General features: G+C 36.3%; 1 protein-coding gene across 1 annotated transcript in view; it reads right to left on the reverse strand.

The window, feature by feature from the left end:
• Positions 1-10,562, reverse strand: part of LOC115211108 (protein-glutamine gamma-glutamyltransferase K-like) — a 122,680-nt gene extending 112,118 nt beyond the window's left edge. The window contains exon 1 of the mRNA XM_029780018.2: positions 10,072-10,562. Coding sequence (XP_029635878.1) covers positions 10,072-10,121 — 50 coding nt within the window. The 5' untranslated portion in view covers positions 10,122-10,562. The remainder of the gene's footprint in view (positions 1-10,071) is intronic.
• Between the last annotated feature and the right edge of the window lie 8,735 nt (positions 10,563-19,297).

Here is a 19,297-nt window from a genome sequence, read left to right on the forward strand (position 1 = left end):
TCATCAGATTCAGCTCAGGTGGTTTGTCTCTGTTGTCTCAAATTTAAAATAGTTTCCCTAATACATCTAACGGTCTCTATAGGAATACGGATTATCTAAACCGGGGATAGAAAGGATTAAAAAATCCTTAAGAAGATTCCTCTTAGAGATACGAATACTAAAGTCGTAAACTTCCAAGACGATACATTAAATCTTAATACCGTAAGCCCAATCGAATAATACAATATGCTAATGTTTCCTCAAATCATTCTAAATCTACCATTAACAGTTTAGTCACGGCTATATAGATAAGGATTTCCAATCATTCGGCTAATGAGGAAATATTCAATGCGCACGCACCTATCTATAATCTAGCCTGAAAATTAAGTGGTTTTAGCAACCAAAATTATTATATACCCGAAACTAAACTTAAAACAAAACTAACAACTCAAATTCTAACTTTGAATCAACTGGAAAATATAAGTAAAATTAAGCCTTTAGGTAATTATATTAAATCTAATAAAATAGGACCTAACAATAAACGCAAATCCTTAACTCAAGAACAACTTAATACGTCTAAACAATCTAAACCTAGAAAGCGTGAAGTAATTTAGTTTGCCCCACTCTTCTCCCTTGATGTTAAAAACCTGCCTAAGCTGTTCTTCAAAATCCTAAGATATAATTTTCCAAAACATCACAAATATTATCCAATAAGTAACAAACCTTCTATAAAATTGTTTTACTGCACAATGGCAAATTTGGGATCAATTAATGCATCCATAAATAATAGTAAAATCCAATGTCAAACAATTAAAACTTCAAACACTGATAAGAAGCCCAATATAAATGTGAATAACAATAATATAAATATACTCGGAACACCAAACACATATAATTCAATCTCAAATAAAAATGTTTCTCATATATTGATAGCTTTGAATCAAGTAAATCCATTCCCATAAAATAAGCAACCATAAAACAGGAAATATATGTAATTGTAGAGATATCGAGTCATGTCCGCTTGCAGGATTTTGCCTCCGCAAAAATGTGGTATATAAATGCACCGTAATATCAGATAAATACTATGCTAGAACTTATACAAATAGTACTATATACTTCAGAAAAAGATCTAGAACTCATTTAAATTCTTTTACCAATATGAAATGTAAAAATTCAATAATTCTCGCCTCCTATATGCATAATCTAAGAGAGAGTAATATTAATTTCAAAATATCGTGATCTATAATAGTGAATGCATTCCCCTATAACGCTAATATATATAAATGTAATTTGCTCATTAAGGAATCTTACATTATTCTTAGATCGTATAATTCGGATATATTAAATAAATTTTCTGATACGATTCATTCATGTACTCACAAATTCCATTCAACCTTCATGAAGGCCGGAGTGATAAATAGCGATTTTTGCATCCCAATTTCTCTTCTATCATTCCTTATTACCAAGAATACTTCATAATATATAATAACATATTTATAATTTCTTTAAATTGCTGCTTCCTCATCATGCCTAACCAAGTCGATATAAAAATAGTCAATATCTAACCCCATAACCAGTGACAAGCATAATGTAACCTTAAATGAAATTTCCTTACTCTATACATTCTTTTGAAAAATGCTCTTATTTTCCTGAAGAAGGGAACATTTGTCTATAGGTGAATTATACAATTCACTCCTTACAAGGACAAATGGACTCTGGAAACGGCCGTAGAAATACCTCTTATCTGTTATTATAACCCGCTATATACTTTTTTAGAACTCTTAAGGCAAATATATTTCTCTGACTTTAAAATTCCTCATTAAGGTTTCTTACTGTCGTCAATGTAATTTCTAACTTTTTAATTTTAATTTTTAATTCTAAATTTTTAACTTTTAATTTTTTAATAAGGTTTTCTTATACTCGCTATATCACTCCACATATCAAATTTCTTCTTGATTATACTTTCATGTATATTCTTATTTCTATTATATCATTAAATAATACTTTTAATATGCTCTGAATGTCTTAATGTATTTGTTGTATTGATGTATGTCATAAATACAAGGTAATTATCTAATTTTTGTTTCTTCTTTATATTATATTATATTATATTATATTGTATACTATCAAGCATCTTGGGTTCAGCATGAGCACTTCGAAGCAGTTCTATGATTTTTCGAAAGAAGAATCAATATAATTATATATTCAACAATTCTTAAACCTTCAACAATTCCTAAGCCTTGTGAACCATGTGACTACCTTCAATCCCCAGTCCAGATAGTTCTTGCACACAACTTTCTCGCAATGGTACACTTGCATTTATTCGTTGGTTCAAAATGTGTTCTCGAGTGGACAGCTAACCCAGCTTTGCTTCGTGCTTTGAACCCACAGTGACACACACAATCATTGTTTGGTGGATTTTGCTGATGCGTTGCTTTCAAATTTGCACGAAGGGCGTCCCTATGACGAAGGCGGTTACTTTCAAATTCTCTAGTCTTTAGAAAACATTTTCCTCCATTTGCTGCGATCCCCTGCTGCACTCTCCCAGGAGCTCAGAGCAATGTTACAACGCTTCAGATTGTCTTTTAGTTTGTCCTTGTAACGAAGAAGAGGACGCCCTGTTGGACGGGAAAAATTTGTCAATTGCCCATAAAAAAGCTGCTTTGGAACTCTTGAGTTATCCATTCTACGAGATGACCAGACCACAGCATTTATATAGATATGTATATATGAGTATAATATATATATATATATATATATATTATATATACTATATATATATATACATAGACATATACATATACATACACATACCTTCATATGTATATGTATGTATATATATATATATATATATATATATAATATATCTATATATTGGTGTGTGTATATATATATGTGTGTGTATATATATATGTGTGGATATATATATTATATATATATATATATATATAGAATATATATTATATATATATATATATATATATACATTCATATATGTATGTATATATTATATATATATGTATGTATATATATATATATATATCTATATATATATATATATATATATATTATATATATATACGTTCATATGTATGTATATATATACGCATACATTCATACATTATATGCAGTATGTATGTCTATATATATATATATATTATATAGACATACATATATATATATATATATATAAATACATATACACATATATATATATATATAAATGGTTATCGCCATATTAATATGGCAGTCTTATAGATATAAGACTAAAAGCTGTCGCTGATTAGCTCCATGAGGCCATCGCCTTAAAATAGCTATTTGACACACAAACTGTGTCCATTATAACCTTCGAACAAGGGAGGTCAGCCGCTTCACACTGCTAATCAGACGCCTTTCAGGGTATTTGCCCTTTGTCAATGTAGCGTAGTCGACCCAGTAGGTGTCGCCACTGATCGTCTCTGTTCGAAGGTTTTATTTACCTAGTTTCGGTGGAATACATCCACTTGTTTTCAATAATAGAAATATTAAAATTACTAAGTCTCTCTAAAAGAGATTACTGCTGGGTCGACTACGCTACATTGACAAAGTAAGTTATATATATATATATAACTTCCAAGTAAGTTATATATATATATGAAATAGTGTACCTTTAAACACAAGAGAAACTACCTCTAACAGGTAATTTTACACGCTAGAATGAGCAGTGAAAACGACCAAAACCACATTTAAGAGCAATTTCGAAGGGAAGGAAAAATAAAAACTTTTACCTTGTTATTTTTAATGAATATATATTCTTTTATTTTTCTACTTGTTTCAGTCATTTGACTGCGGCCATGCTCGAGCAGTGCTTTAAGTCGAAGAAATCGACCCCAGGACTTATTCTTTGTAAGCCTAGTATTTATTCTATCGGTTTCTTTTGCCGAACCGCTACATTACGGGGACGTAAACACACCAGCATCGGTTGTCAAGAGATGTTGGGAGGACAAACACACACACATAAACACACACACACACATATGTATATATATATAAAATATATATATACGACGGGGTTCTTTCAGTTCCCGTCTACAAAATCCATTCACTAAGCTTTGGTCATCCCGAGGCTATAGTAGAAGACACTTGCCCAAGTGCCACACAATGGGATTGAACCCGGAACCATGCGGCTGGGAAGTAAGCTACTTACCACACAGCAACTCCTGCGCCTGTATATATGTGTGGTGTGTGTATATATATATATATATATCTATATATATATATATATTATATAGATATATATATATATATATATAATATTATATATATTATATATATATTATATATATATATATATATATATATATGTATGTATATGTATATACAAATGTATATATATAATGTATATACAATAAATATATATATACAATGCATATATATATACAAATGTACATATCTTAAATTCTTAAAAATACTATTCAAGTATATCCCCCATTTTACTTAATAAATCGCTTATTTTTGCTAAGAACCGCTCTCTCATATCTAGGGAGGAAATTTACATCATCCTATTAGCTAGAAAAACTATCATCGAATTTGAAGGTAAATTATGGACTAGGGCGGATACCCCTAATAATTTTGATATACCTATGGGCTCTAGTGACTCGGCGAAGATAACGAATCTGGTGGGAGCATACTTATTAAAATGCATAAACAGAGATATCCCAGAATTACAAGGTGGTCTATATAGGGATGAGGCTTTGTTTGTTGTACCTAGCAATAATAAATCAAGTATTGAGAATATGTAGGAATAAAAATAGTGAACAGATCATAAATAAATATGAAAATGCTAACCTAGCTTAAACTGTACTCATATTTCTTTATTTGGTACCACAACCACAACACAGAGGGGGACACTACAAGGACAGACACAGCACCAAAATGAGGACAAAAAACATAAAACGAATGAGAACGAAATGTTATATGAAAATGAAGAAATGAAATGGCTGCATGGATCCCATTCCTATGCAGTAGCATTTGAATGTTTATACACATTATTTACAATCATTCTATTTTTCTATTGTTTTTTCTTAATCATCTTTTTTTCTCATTTTTTACATGAAGCTTTTGCTATTTCCCTTTTTTTTCTTTCAACAAAATAATTTTACTTACTCTTTTTTTCCTTTTTAATACTTCATGTAAGGCTCCAAGACTACGAGTGGCAGTTCGTCGAACTCCATCAACACTCCGGGCGGGTTAATCTTGTCTCCGCACATGTCTCTCAGTCTCTTGTATGTGTCTTTGTTGACCACAATGGTATTCACATTCTCTGAATACATTTCCGTGGGTAACCTCACTCTTTTGATATGCTTAAATTTTACAACTTTTCTTTCCGTCTCTTTGTTTTTTGCATGTTACGAAATTCCATTTATTTTTTCCTTTTCTTGGTCTTCTCTTTTCTACTTTCACTTCTGGTACCTTTTCCTTTTCCCTCTCCACTCTGAACAATTTCTCCATTTTACCCTCGTACAGTTGGACTCCTGAATCTTTCTCCTTCGCTGAAATAACCGGCGTCTTTAATACTGTTTCCTCCTTCTGTAACTCATTCTCGCACGCTTTTCCAATTACTTTTTCACTTTCTTTCTCCACAACCCTTTTGTCTTCCTTCCTTCTGGTCGCAGCTTTCATTTCCACCTCTTCTTTCTTCTTTTTCTGGTCAGCTGGTGGCGGGCTCACTCTTCCACTTCTTCTTTTCCTTTCCACCACCGCGAATCCCTCCTCCTGCTTCTCCGTCTGTTCTCTCTGTGGGCACCTCGCCTTCATGCGGCCTTTCTTTCCACATGCAAAACATACAGGCGGCCTGCCCTCCACCACCACTCTCAATCTCAAGTCGTCGGGTAGCACTATCATCTCAGCAATCCGATTAGTGAGCTCGATCCCGTATCCCTAGTAGTTGATTCTATGCGTCCTTGTGGCCCTCAGTATCTAGGCCTCGTCTTTCATATTGAACATTATGGCTGTCATCAGCCATGTTTCATTTAGTTCTGGGGGTATTTTGCCTACTCGCACTCTGGCCACATGTTTGCCACATTACGAAGGTAAAAGCACCCATTCTTCCGATCTTAATTGCATCTTTCTCTGTCGCAAAGCGCAACTCCACGGTGGCGTATTTCCTTCCTCTTGTTATAAATGTCGTCAGTTTTTTTATGCCTTTCAAAAACTCTTCAATTTCCTCCACAGTCGCAATCTCTATCTTTCTCGTTGTTATTTTCATCGTTTTAAATATAACTGTTCCTTTTGTTACATTGCTTCTCAGTTCTGCAGGCGGCGTTAACTTTAACGTATCTCCCTCTTCTCACGGTCCTTCATTTTCCTTGGTTCTACCTTAATTTCAATTATTTCCAACGTTTCCTCTTCTATTCCATTTCCAGTTGCGGCCGCATAACTGTGGCCGCTCGCCGGCGTTTTCTCCATTGTTCCCCCAATGGGGAAAAAACAAAACAATTTGCAATATCAGCAATTCGAACAGTAACAAACGAACAAATATTTAACGCTACTTACGACAAAAACACTCCGTTATAAACAACTCAACTCAAAATCTTGCTTAAACTGTACTCTGAATGGAGATGTAGTCAAATCCTATTTTATGGACTCAACCATGTTCTAAAATAAGTCGAAACGTAAGCTACTATAAATCGGCTCGAACTTTCTGGACAACCCAATATATGTGCGTATATATGTATATATATATATATATATATATAATATATATATATATATATATATATATATATGTGTTGTGTGTGTGTGTGTGTGTGTGTGTGTGTGTGTGTGTGTGTGTGTGTGTGTGTGTGTGTGTGTAGAATTATGAGTGTCTATGCACACATTTTTATATTTTTTATTTTTATATTATATGTAAATTCTTTTCATACTTACATTAAATTCTCTGAAGAGGCCGTGAGACAATCTTGTTAATGTCTCATTTATACCTGCTTTATATGGCTAATAGGTTAAATGGGACATACCTGTCTTCACGGCCGAAACTGCTGTCAGCTACGATGTAATTGTATTTTCTATTTTATTTCTATGTCTAGTATATTTGTAATATATTATGTATAATGTCATTGCTGTTGTGTAAGGTTTAATAAAGTATTGATTGGGTATTATCTGATGGTTGATGATTGATTTAGGTATGTTTCTCCATTTTCTCATTTTGTATATATATATATATATATATATATATATATAATATATATATATATATATATATATATATGTCATATCATATCATTTCATATCATTAGTAGAAATACATAAATCCGGAGGAGAAGCACACTCTAAGATGTAGAGAACTTAATATTATAGTGTAGTAAGCCGGTTTATAGGGTTACTCTGGGTTTCTCGCTCATAAAGGGTTTAGCCTTAGGGCGTGTCTTCAGGTACGCCAAGGTTAAACCACTTATGAGCGAGAAATCCAGGGTAAGGCCATACACTGGCCAATCCCACTATAATAAATATATATATATATATATATATATATATATATATATATATTATATAATATAATGTATGTATGTATGTATGTTGTATGTAGTGTGTATGTATGTATGTATGTATGTATTTATATTTATAAGCAACCACATATACTTAACGTACAATGTGCATTTGTTTGTAGAATTCAATTTGGCGTGGTGGAGAATATATGTATGTATACACACACACATAGATAGATAGATAGATAGATAGATAGATAGATAGATAGATAGATAGATAGATAGATAGATAGATAGATAGATAGATAGATAGATAGATAGATAGATAGATAGATAGATAGATACATTGCCTAGGGGCTCAATTCTGGCAAATGTACATATGCCAGAATTGAGCTTCTAGGCCCGAGGGGCCTCTGTGCAACTGCCCTGTGTGCCCGTACCTCAAGACGGCTCTGAGTCACTGAGTATTTCGTAGATATTGTTTTAACATTATCCTAAATTAGAATCAGTGCGTCACTGTGCATGATTATGTCGACAGAATTACGGATCAAAAGGCTTTCCTTGTTTTCATTCTACCCAATTCAATTCACAACATAAGGAACTATTCGAGGCTATAGAAACAGAAATTACCCACATGCCATACAGTAGGATTGAACTGGGTACCTCATGACTGCAAAATTACCTTCCTAGCCACATAATGATAACTGTGCCCAAATGTAGCGGGTGGGAGTGTAAAATATCAAGATAGAAGGACTAAATGCTATCACAGTGTAATGAACGAGACAAGATACACTAACACCTGCAGGCAACTATTTTCTGAGTGTGCATGTGACTATCAGAATTAAATCAAGTCATCTGAATAGAAAAATCGTTGGTATCTCATAAATATAAATAACGGATTAAAATTTCAGCATATAACCAGGTCAAAATTAGATATTTAACAATGATGTATGTATGTATAAACACATACATACATACATACATACATACATACATACATACATACATACATACATACATACATACATACATACATGCATACATACATACATACATACATATATACATATATACATATATATATATATTTCAACAATTGAGGGTAAAATTAATTAATTAATCAATTTCACCAAGTATATATATATATATATACATTATTTACATTTGACGGATATTTGTCTTCATCTTGTTTGATGTTAGCACAACGTTTCGGCTGATGTACCCTCCAGCATTCATCTTGGGGTAGTTTCGAACCTGGATTCTCATTCTTAAGGTATATTTCGATGTTGTTGTTATTATTATTATTATTATTATTATTATTATTAGTAGTAGTAGTAGTAGTAGTAGTAGTAGTAGTAGTAGTAGTAGTAGTAGTAGTAGTAGTAGTAGTCAGGTCACTGCCTGGAATCGAACTCGGAATCTTGGGGTTATTAGCCCGGAGCTCTTAACCACAACGCCATATGAGCGCGGGCATATTTTGATTGCCTCGATAACTGAACTCGGTACCATGTGGTAAGCAAGCAACTTACAGCACAGCCATTCCTGCGCCTATATATATTATATTATATTATATTATATTATATTATATTATATTTATAGGCGCAGGAGTGGCTGTGCTGTAAGTTGCTTGCTTACTGCATGATACCGAGTTCAGTCCCACTGTGTGACACCTTGCGAAAGTGTCTTCTAATATAGCCTCGGCCGACCAAAGCCTTGTGAATGGATTTGGTAGAAGGAAACTGATAGAAACCCGTCGTGTGTGTGTGTGCGTGTGTGTGTCCCAACATCGCTTGACAACCGATGCTGGTGTGTCTACGTCCTCGTTAACTAGCGGTTCGGCAAAAGAGAACGATAGAATAAGTACTAGGCTTACAAAGAATAAGTCCTGGGGTCGATTTGCTCGACTAAAGGCGGTGCCCAAGCATAGCCGCAATCAAACGAATGGAAGAAGTAAAAGAGTATATATGCATGTAAATATATGCTCTTATAGATAAATATATATATATATTTATAGGTATTTTATACACACGCATACTCACACGCCACGTGAATATGTATGTATGTATGAATTTCGGATCATTCCTTACTCGATCTTGATTTTATAACTACCAGTTCCTTGTAATTCTAGCACGCCACCTTTTTTCAGATTTCTACCCTTTCGCATGCCTATGTCTTCAAAAATATGGTTTTAAAATATGCATTTTTCAGAAAATCATGGGAAAACAACGACAGAGATGGGGGCACTAAGCTGTACTTATGCTAAAGAACATAAAAACGGTAACGTTGATTTGAAGAAACACTTCCGACGAAATTACGGTTTTTGGCGCGCACGGTTATTTCTAAGACAATTTCTTGTTCACACACACACACATGCAGACACACAAAACACATAAACATACAAAACACATAAACATACAGATTCACACACACACACACACACACAAACACACACACACACACAAACACACACAAACACACACACACACACGTCTGTCTGCGTGTGTATGCGTAACGTGGCGTTTGAGGGGAAGTGAATACAAATTGTGATAGTAGCCCAGATTAGTAAATAAATAAAATATACATATTAAATAATAGAAACTAAGTATTGAATATTAAACAAACTTACTGTCTGAGAGAGTATCTTGTTCTTTTAGGGCGAGGAGATTCTGAACTCATCTCTGTTTCTTCTTTGTTTTACGAAAAATAGATACACACAAAGCGATTAGTGTTTATTTATGGACAATGATGACAATTGTTATTGTTGTTGACACACTACGCAATGTTGCTGGTGGTAGTTTTTAATGAATGTTAGTTTAGAAAAACTAATATGTTTTCGTTTTCTAAGTTGAAAGACTTCGCTTTCCTCTCTTAGAAACTGAGAGCGTTCAGTTCACGCAGAAGTTTAGTTGAAAATGATAAGTAAAAGGAACTGAAGAGGAGTGGGGGTAACAGCAGCTGCTACACATGCAAAGGCGGTAATTCATCCAGTTCAGTTGACTGTATACACAGCTTTTTCTTTCTATGTCTACCTCGTTTTCTAACTATTCCCTTATATAAATTTTGTTTCTTATTTCATGCCATTCTTTTAATATCTTTTCATTGTTGTCTGGCAAGTGTCATAGTTGTTTGGCAAGTAAGATCGTGAACAAAAATTGAAACAATAACGAAAACCGCGTAAACTATTAAAAAAAAACACAAACTGTTAGATTCAGTTTTATTCATAGAACATGAAGCGCGAAAAAGTTTCTTTGCCTTTCTACAACCATGGCCGTTACGCCTGATGGATTTTGTCAGTTAGCGAGTCACAAAAGTACGATGGAAATTTTTGAAAATTTATTTTCTTTATTCTTTTATTTTATCTTACTTGTTTCAGTCATTAGACTGCAGCCATGCTGGGGCACCGCCAAGAAGAATCTTAATCGAACGAATGACCTCAGTACTATTATTTTAAAGCCTGGTACATACATAGGCGCAGGAGTGGCTGTGGTAAGTAGCTTGCTTACCAACCACATGGTTCCGGGTTCAGTCCCACTGCGTAGCATCTTGGGCAAGTGTCTTCTGCTATAGCCTCGGGCCGACCAACACCTTGTGAGTGGATTTGGTAGACGGAAACTGAAAGAAGCCTGTGGTATATATGTATATATATATATACTAGCAATATCGCCCGGCGTTGCTCGGGTTTGTAAGGGAAATAACTATATAAGCATTTTTAGAGAGTTACTTCCCTTATAAATTCGGGCTTTCTTAGCCATTTTTGTTTTGGTGTCTTCAAGCCATGAAGTCGTTATTCTAAAAGAACGCTGGTTTCCTTCACAACGCATTACGACGTTGATTTCTTTACACTCCCTTCCCCACAGCTTCACGAGGGAGGGAAGGGGGAGAAGCAAACAGGTGCAGCTGTGAGCGTGGACGCCAACTCCGCCGCCATCGACACACGATGCATTTTATGCATTAAAATGGAATAAAAAATTATGTTAAATTATTTTTAAAATCGTAGACTCATCGTAGACGCGCGCTAATAGTCAGACGGGCTCGATATGAATCACGACTATAAGATACCCGAATTTGGTTAAACTGCACCGCAAAATGTGGGAGGAGTTAGGAATCTAAATCGAAGGGGACAGACACTCACACAACTAGAGTTTTATATATATATATATATATATCTCTTATTATAAAAGGCAGATTTTATCTGCCTCCCTTTGGGAGTTATACAAATCTACAATATAGGATTTCTTCAATTACAATTTACCTGGCATTTTTAAGAGTACAATGCATCGCGTCATGCCAGGTCTAGTTTTAAAAATTTAAACTCCAATTAAGCAAAATTTACAGAAAACTCACATTCTGGTGTGTGTGTCAAATGCTTTTCTTAGTCTGGTTTACACCACACGCAAACGCACACACACAGTGGGCAACGAATAAAATGAAAGTAAATAGCGACAGAGTGATTTGAGGAAGACTAAAGTGAAAGTATTCTGTCTATGATGCTGATAGATACATGAGTAAAATGTATGGGAAGCTAAGAGCTAAGAGTGAGTGAAAATGTTCTTGGAAGAGAGTAATTAGTAATAAAGTAAACATACACTCATACATACATACATACATACATACATACATACATACATACATACACACACATACACACACACATACATACACACACACATACATACATACACACATACATACATACATACACATACATACATACATACATAGACATACATACATACACACACACACATACACACACACACAGTATTGAAGCTTGAGAACAATCAGATACATTTGCAACACATCTGTTGAAAATATTATTGTTCACACACATACATATACATATATACATACAGACAGACAGACAGATAGACACACACACACACATGATCCAGCATGGCCACAACCTCAAGGCTGAAACATATAAAAGAATAACAGAATATAAATGTGTGCAAAGTACAAGAAATATTAATGCAGTATATGGGGATTGGACAATAAGCGTAAGGCAGTGTCAATGGTGGTTCCAGAAATCCCGAGCCATAAACTACAGCCTAGAAGACGAGCCTCATCCTGAAAGATCTGTAGAACTCGACAAGGACATCCTGAAAACCCTGGTGGAACAAAATATCATCGTAACTGTTGAGGAACTAGCAGAGAAGCTTGGATTTGGTCATTCAACCATTCATTGACACCTGTGTGCTATCGGAAAAGTCAGCAAATTGGGTCAATGGGTTCCTCACGAACTTTCCGAGTCTAATTGCATGCAGAGAGTGAATGTATGCTTTTCTTTGCTGTCATATCTCACCACTACTGCGCTATGTATATCTATATATATAAAACTGTAGTTGTGTGAGTGTCTGTCCCCTTCGATTTAGATTCCTAACTACTCCCACATTTTGCGGTACAGTTTAACCAAATTCGGGTAGCTTATAGTCGTGATTCATATCGAGCCCGTCTGAATATTAGCGCGCGTCTACGATGAGTCTACGATTTTAAAAATAATTTAACATCATTTTTTATTCCATTTTTAATGCATAATTTTTCGTGTGTCGATGGCGGCGGAGTTGGCGTCCACGCTCACACCTGCACCTGTGGGGAAGGGAGTGTAAGGAAATCAACGTCGTAATGCGTTGTCAAGGACACCAGTGTTCTTTTAGAACAACGACTTCATGGCTTGAAGACACCAAAACAGAAATGGCTAAGAAAGCGTCTACATGAGTCTACGATTTAAAAAAAAATTTACCATCGTTTTTTTTCCATTTTTAATGCATTTTTTCGCTATTATATAAGGGAAGTAACTCTCTAAAAATGTCTACGATGAGTCAACGATTTAAAAAAAAATTTACCATCATATTTTTTCCATTTTTAATGCATTTTTTGCTATTTTTGGCTATAACTCTCTAAAAATGCTTATATAGTTATTTCCCTTACAAACCCGAGCAACGCCGGGCGATACTGCTAGTATATATATATATATATATATATATATATATATATATATATATATATAATGTGTGGTGTGTGTGTGTGTGTGTGTATGTTTGTGTGTCTGTGTCCCCCACCATCGCTTGACAACCGATGCTGGTGTGTTTACGTCCCCCGTCACTTAGCGTTTCGGCAAAAAGAGACCGATAGAATAAGTACTGGGCTTACAACTCTCTAAAAATGCTTATATAGTTATTTCCCTTACAAACCCGAGCAACGCCGGGCGATACTGCTAGTATATATATATATATATATATATATATATATATATATGTGTGTGTGTGTGTGTGTGTGTGTGTATGTTTGTGTGTCTGTGTCCCCCACCATCGCTTGACAACCGATGCTGGTGTGTTTACGTCCCCCGTCACTTAGCGTTTCGGCAAAAAGAGACCGATAGAATAAGTACTGGGCTTACAAAGAATAAGTCCCGGGGTCGATTTGCTCGACTAAAGGTGGTGCTCCAGCATGGCCACAGTCAAATGACTGAAACAAGTAAAAGAGTAAAAAGAGAGAGAGAGAGAGTATTCAATCAAAATCCTTTTGTCGAACCGCTTAGTTACAGGGGCATCAACACATCAACATTGGTTGTCAAGTGGTGTGGAGAGGGTCTAGGACAGACACAAAGACATACAAACATACATACATACATACATACATACATACATACATACATACATACGTACGTAGATACATACATACATACATACATACATACATACATACATACATACATACATACATACATACATACATAGTCATTTATATGTATATCAAATAACCTACAGAATAAATTCTTGATTTTAAATTATTTCTGCCTCTTGAGGAAGTGTCATAATTACTAAATAGCGATTAAGATCAGCTCCACTTGAGAAAAGGAGATAATCTCAGGAATCGAAAATTTCTCAGAACTTGGTAAGGTATCAACGACTAGTTTAACGTCTGGAAAGAGGACTGTCATTGGACTTGGGTTGTTGACTCAATAGCCGTCAACACGACAGTTCTTCAACTTTATTTCCAATAACCAAAGGACTTACACTCATGCAAAAAAGAACAGAAAACATTTTTGGCCAAGGTAATTTGTTTAATTTGAACAAAATTGAGCTGCGAAAAATAACTCAAATGTATTTGAATAACATAACTGGCTAAAAATTAATTCTATCGACTCGTAGGCGAGTTTCTCTATCACTGATAAATTATCTTATTCTATTTGTTTTAAAGAAAACGGCGACCAGTAATGCTTGAGCTCAAATTTAAAGTCAATAACAGCTTGCATAACACCGCCAAGACTCTCACCTGCAAAGCCAAGTAGTCCCGAGACAAGCAAGAAAAAGATCTCTGGTTTTATAATAAAGCGTGTGTTATTTCGAAATTTTCTTCTCCCAGGAAGATGTCAAAACAAACACTAGGCTTTCCTGCTACATAATATTGGATGGCAGTTGGCTCTATTGAGTACATCCGTTCTTTGACAAGGTTCGTTTTTCATCTTTCAAGGTTTCAAGCAAGTTTGGTAGAGTTACTGGTTTAGTCGCCGACGGCTCTATCATGCAACAGGTTGTGTTGGATTACATGTTACCAGTAACACTAAGAGTAACATGCCATACCTACCTACCTACCCACCCACCTGCCCACCTGCCTGCCTACATACCTACCTACCTACCTACATACATACATACATACATACATACTACATACATACATACATACATACATACATACATACATACATATATAGTGATGTCGATTAAGTGACATCCTATAATTTAATAAGCATGAGATAAAGAAGAGTCACCATGTTGTACGTAATGACAAGAAAATAAGAATTTGCGAGACGTTTGTAATAAGTCATAACATATTTATTACTGGAGGGAATGCTTTAACATATAAGGTTAATTGAAGGGAACTTGTAACATCACATGAACATATTCTTTTGCAAGCACATGTCTCCAAGCAAATGAGGCGAACATACGCGTGTGTATGCGAGTGGACCGAAGAATCAACAGGCAATGAATGGCGCGAATTTAGAAATGTGTTCCATTATATAAGGGATGAACCGGAAGTCCCTGGCTTCCACGTCAACTGGAAGCTTCTAGAATGTTCGAGAACGTTCTAGACGGTCGAGGGAGATTACTCTCGTTAGATCCCCTTTTCGTTTTGCTTTCCAGCCTGACCGCCATCCTCAGACGATAAGCAAAATCATTGTAGTGATCCAGGACAGATACGAAGCAAAACGAAGTAGCAGAAATATGTGCTTGCAAAGCAAGTAGTATAATAGGAAAATATCAATACATGTATCATGAGAGATACTGAATATAAGTGCAGTAAACCTTTAACTACTCAGCTATGCACATCAAACTAAATGCAAAACATGGCAAAATGAAAATACAATGTGTAACATCCATGGGAAAATGTTTGTGAATAAACGTTCTTTTGTAAAAGAAATAGCAAACAGTTTGTTTTGTAACACAAAGTTAAATATAAATGGTTCTGGATAATTTTTGTGGCATATATACTGTTCTGCCACTTCTTGTGATATAAGGTTTAGAGCTATGTTGTGTTTGCGGTGCATGTGGTGGTGTTGGTGTAGGAGTGAATGTACGTGGTATGTCAGGTTCTGGAATGAGATTTTCTGAGAAAGCTTTTTTTATCCTGTCAATGGATATTATTTCTTTTTGACCAATAATATCGACTATGAAATTTTTTGGTGAGTGCGACAGTACACGATAAGGTTCAGAATAAGATGATGTAAGAGATGTCTGATGGGACAGCAGAAGAAATGGATTGATCCCGTGGAGACATTGGAGGAAGATTGGAGAAGTAAGAACGATGCCTGTTGACGTATGAGGAGGTATCAGAATCTGGTGAATCAACTGGTATGAACATTTGACCGGGAAGCATCAAGGTGGTGCCGTAAAGAAGTTAGACTGAGGAGAAGCCTAAATCTGTCTTAACAGCGGAACGGCAACCAAGGAGGACAATTGGTAGGAATTCGGTCCAGCGTTGAGGATTAGGAGTAGCGCATAGTGCAACTTTTAACTGCCTGTGGAATCGTTCTATCATTCCATTGGAAGCTGGGTGATAACTTGTATGAATTCGATGAGCACCCAAGTGTCGTGATATTTCACGGAATAAAGAAGCTTCGAACTGGCGTCCCCTATCAGTGGTTATTTTAGATGGGACACCAAAGTGCGCCACCCAATTGGAAATGAACGTTTGGCCGACGGATTCGGCTGTGATGTCAATCAGAGGTATGGCTTCAGACCATCAAAAGAAACGATCAATGCAAGTCAAGATGTACGTGAAACCGCGACTAACGGGCCAGGGTCCAATAATGTCGATGTGGACATGACGGAAACGAGCGTCCGGTGGGCTGAATTTTCCAAGAGGAGCACGAACATGTCGATGGACCTTGGTGAGTTGACACTGCAAACAAGAACGTGTCGAACTGGTGATTATACGGCGCATGTTAGGCCAGAAGAAACGGGCAGTAATGAGCTTTACTGTGGCGGCCATGGCGGGATGCGACAAGGAATGAAGAGCATCGAAAACAGTAAGCTGATGACGATGTGGAACAAGCGGTCTAGGTGAGCCAGTAGAGATGTCACAAAGGATCCGTCCTTCAGCAGACGAAATGGAGTAAGTATTCAAATCTTCAACAGGAATATTAGTTGGAAGAAGTGTCCAAAGAGTCCAGAGGAGGTTAGTCTGTGGCGATAGCAACCAAATCGATGTGTGCTGGAGACTAAAGTGAACACACAGGAAGTCTGGATAATACATCAGCAGGTATGTTTGCAGATCCGGATATATGACGAATGTCGCTGGTATATTACGAGATGAAATCCAAGTGTCAGTATGTCCTTGGCGAGTATTTATCAGACTTGGATTGAAGAGCGAATGTAAGAGGTTTATGATCTGAGAATTCCGTGAACTCTCGACCTTCTAGGAGATGGCGAAAGTGTCTCACAGCAAGATAAACTGCTAAGAGCTCTCCGTTAAAAGTACTGTAACGCTGTTCTGCTAGCTTGAATTGACATGAGATAAAAACAAGTGGTTGATTTTTCTGATTGATGATGTGTTCTAGGACGGTGTCCACAGTAATCGTGGACGCGTCGACGGTTAGGAATAGTTTCAAGTTTGCAGTAGGATGAACGAGAAAGGAAACTTTAGCTAATTCAGACTTTACGGAGTCGAAAGCTTGCAAGGCTTCAACCGAAAGGAAAATAGATGCGTCTTTCTTCTTTGTAGATTTCAAAAGATGTGTCAGGGGAAACAACAACGCAGTTCGGGATGAAAGTTCTGTAAAAATGTATTTACGTACTCGTCTCAATGAAGTAGGGGGGGGGGTTACGATTTTCTGAATAGCATCCACTTTAGATGGGAGGGGTTGACTTCCCTCTGTGTCTATAAGATGTCTAAGGATTTCCAATGAAGTTGTACCGAATACACATTTAGCTGGATTGATCTTTACATGATACGCTCGCAAACGTTTAAACAACTGAGATAGATGTTGATGATGTTGTTCAACCGTGTCGCTGGCTACTAGGAGGTTATCTGCATAAGCAAAAACAAAATTCAATCCGCGTACGACTGCGTCAATGAAATGCTGGAATGTACTAGCAACATTTCTCAGACCAAAAGGCATAGATAGGAATTCGAATGAACCAAACGAAGTGGTTATGGCAGTTTAAGATATATCTTCCGAGTTCATCGGGATTTGGTGGTACGCACGTACCAGATCCACTTTGGAAAATATAGTGCAACCATGGAGAACATATCAAAAATCCTTTAAGTTGGGTAGAGGATAACGATCGGACGTGATAATAGTATTAAGTCTCCTGTAATCACCAACGGGTCTAAAATCCGCTTCACCATTCCGAGCTAAGTGTAACGGAGATGCCCAAGTGCTAGTAGAAGGACGTATAAGACCAAACTGAAGCATGTGCTTGAATTCAGTGCGGGCTTTCTTGAGGTTGTCTGGCGCTAGTCTACGTGGACGTGAGAAAACAGGTGGACCAGTTGTTGTAATAAAGTATTGAGTCGAGTCGACTGTCTGGGTAGGCTTAAATGAGAGATCCGAGGCAAGAATAGAAGTATGGAACTGGTTATTGACAGCAGCTACAAAAAATGATGGGCTGAGGATAGCAGTAATAGATTCACATGCAGACATAGATAAAGATGTGGTAGTATCCACAAGTTTCTGTTTCCTGACATCTACCTGGTGTGAATAGTGGTGTAAGAAGACTGCCCCGAGGATAGGATGCGGTAGGTCAGCGAAGACAAAAATCCATTTAAAATCTCGACGCAAGGCAAGGTCTAGAGTTAAAGATATCTAACTGTAGGTTTTGATGGGAGACTGGTTCACTGCATATAAGGAAATACTGGATAATTGTGGCTTGTTAGAGCTGAACCGTAATGGCAAAATATTGCAACTTGATCCTGTATCAACCATGAACGACCTGTTTGAGACTAGGTCCCTAATGAAGAAAGCACGATTAGCTGAAAAGTTGTGAGAGAGGTCTAACGTGCCCAGATTCTCTAGGTTCAGTTTTCCGACACTTTAAAAGCACAAGGCTTGTTACAATGATGTGCCTTGTCATGGAAACGTGCGTGGTACCAACACACCGAAAAATTGTTGGTTGAAAAAGTGTTACGTCGTTTAGAAGAGAAAGAACGGATTCGCGAACGCCGACTAACGCGACAGAATTGAGCTATTTTGCGCGTTAAACCATCGATAGCCTTCAACATGGCGTCTCTATTTGTATTATTAGGCTATTGTCGAGAAGACGATGAAGCAATAACCGAATCAGCTGCGGTGGGTCTGTGAGAAAATTCCATTATCCTATCTGCAGATGCAGCAATTTGATCTATAGTGT

The sequence above is a fragment of the Octopus sinensis genome, linkage group LG1, assembly GCF_006345805.1.
Source record: "Octopus sinensis linkage group LG1, ASM634580v1, whole genome shotgun sequence".
NCBI classification, from domain to species: Eukaryota; Metazoa; Mollusca; class Cephalopoda; order Octopoda; family Octopodidae; genus Octopus; species Octopus sinensis.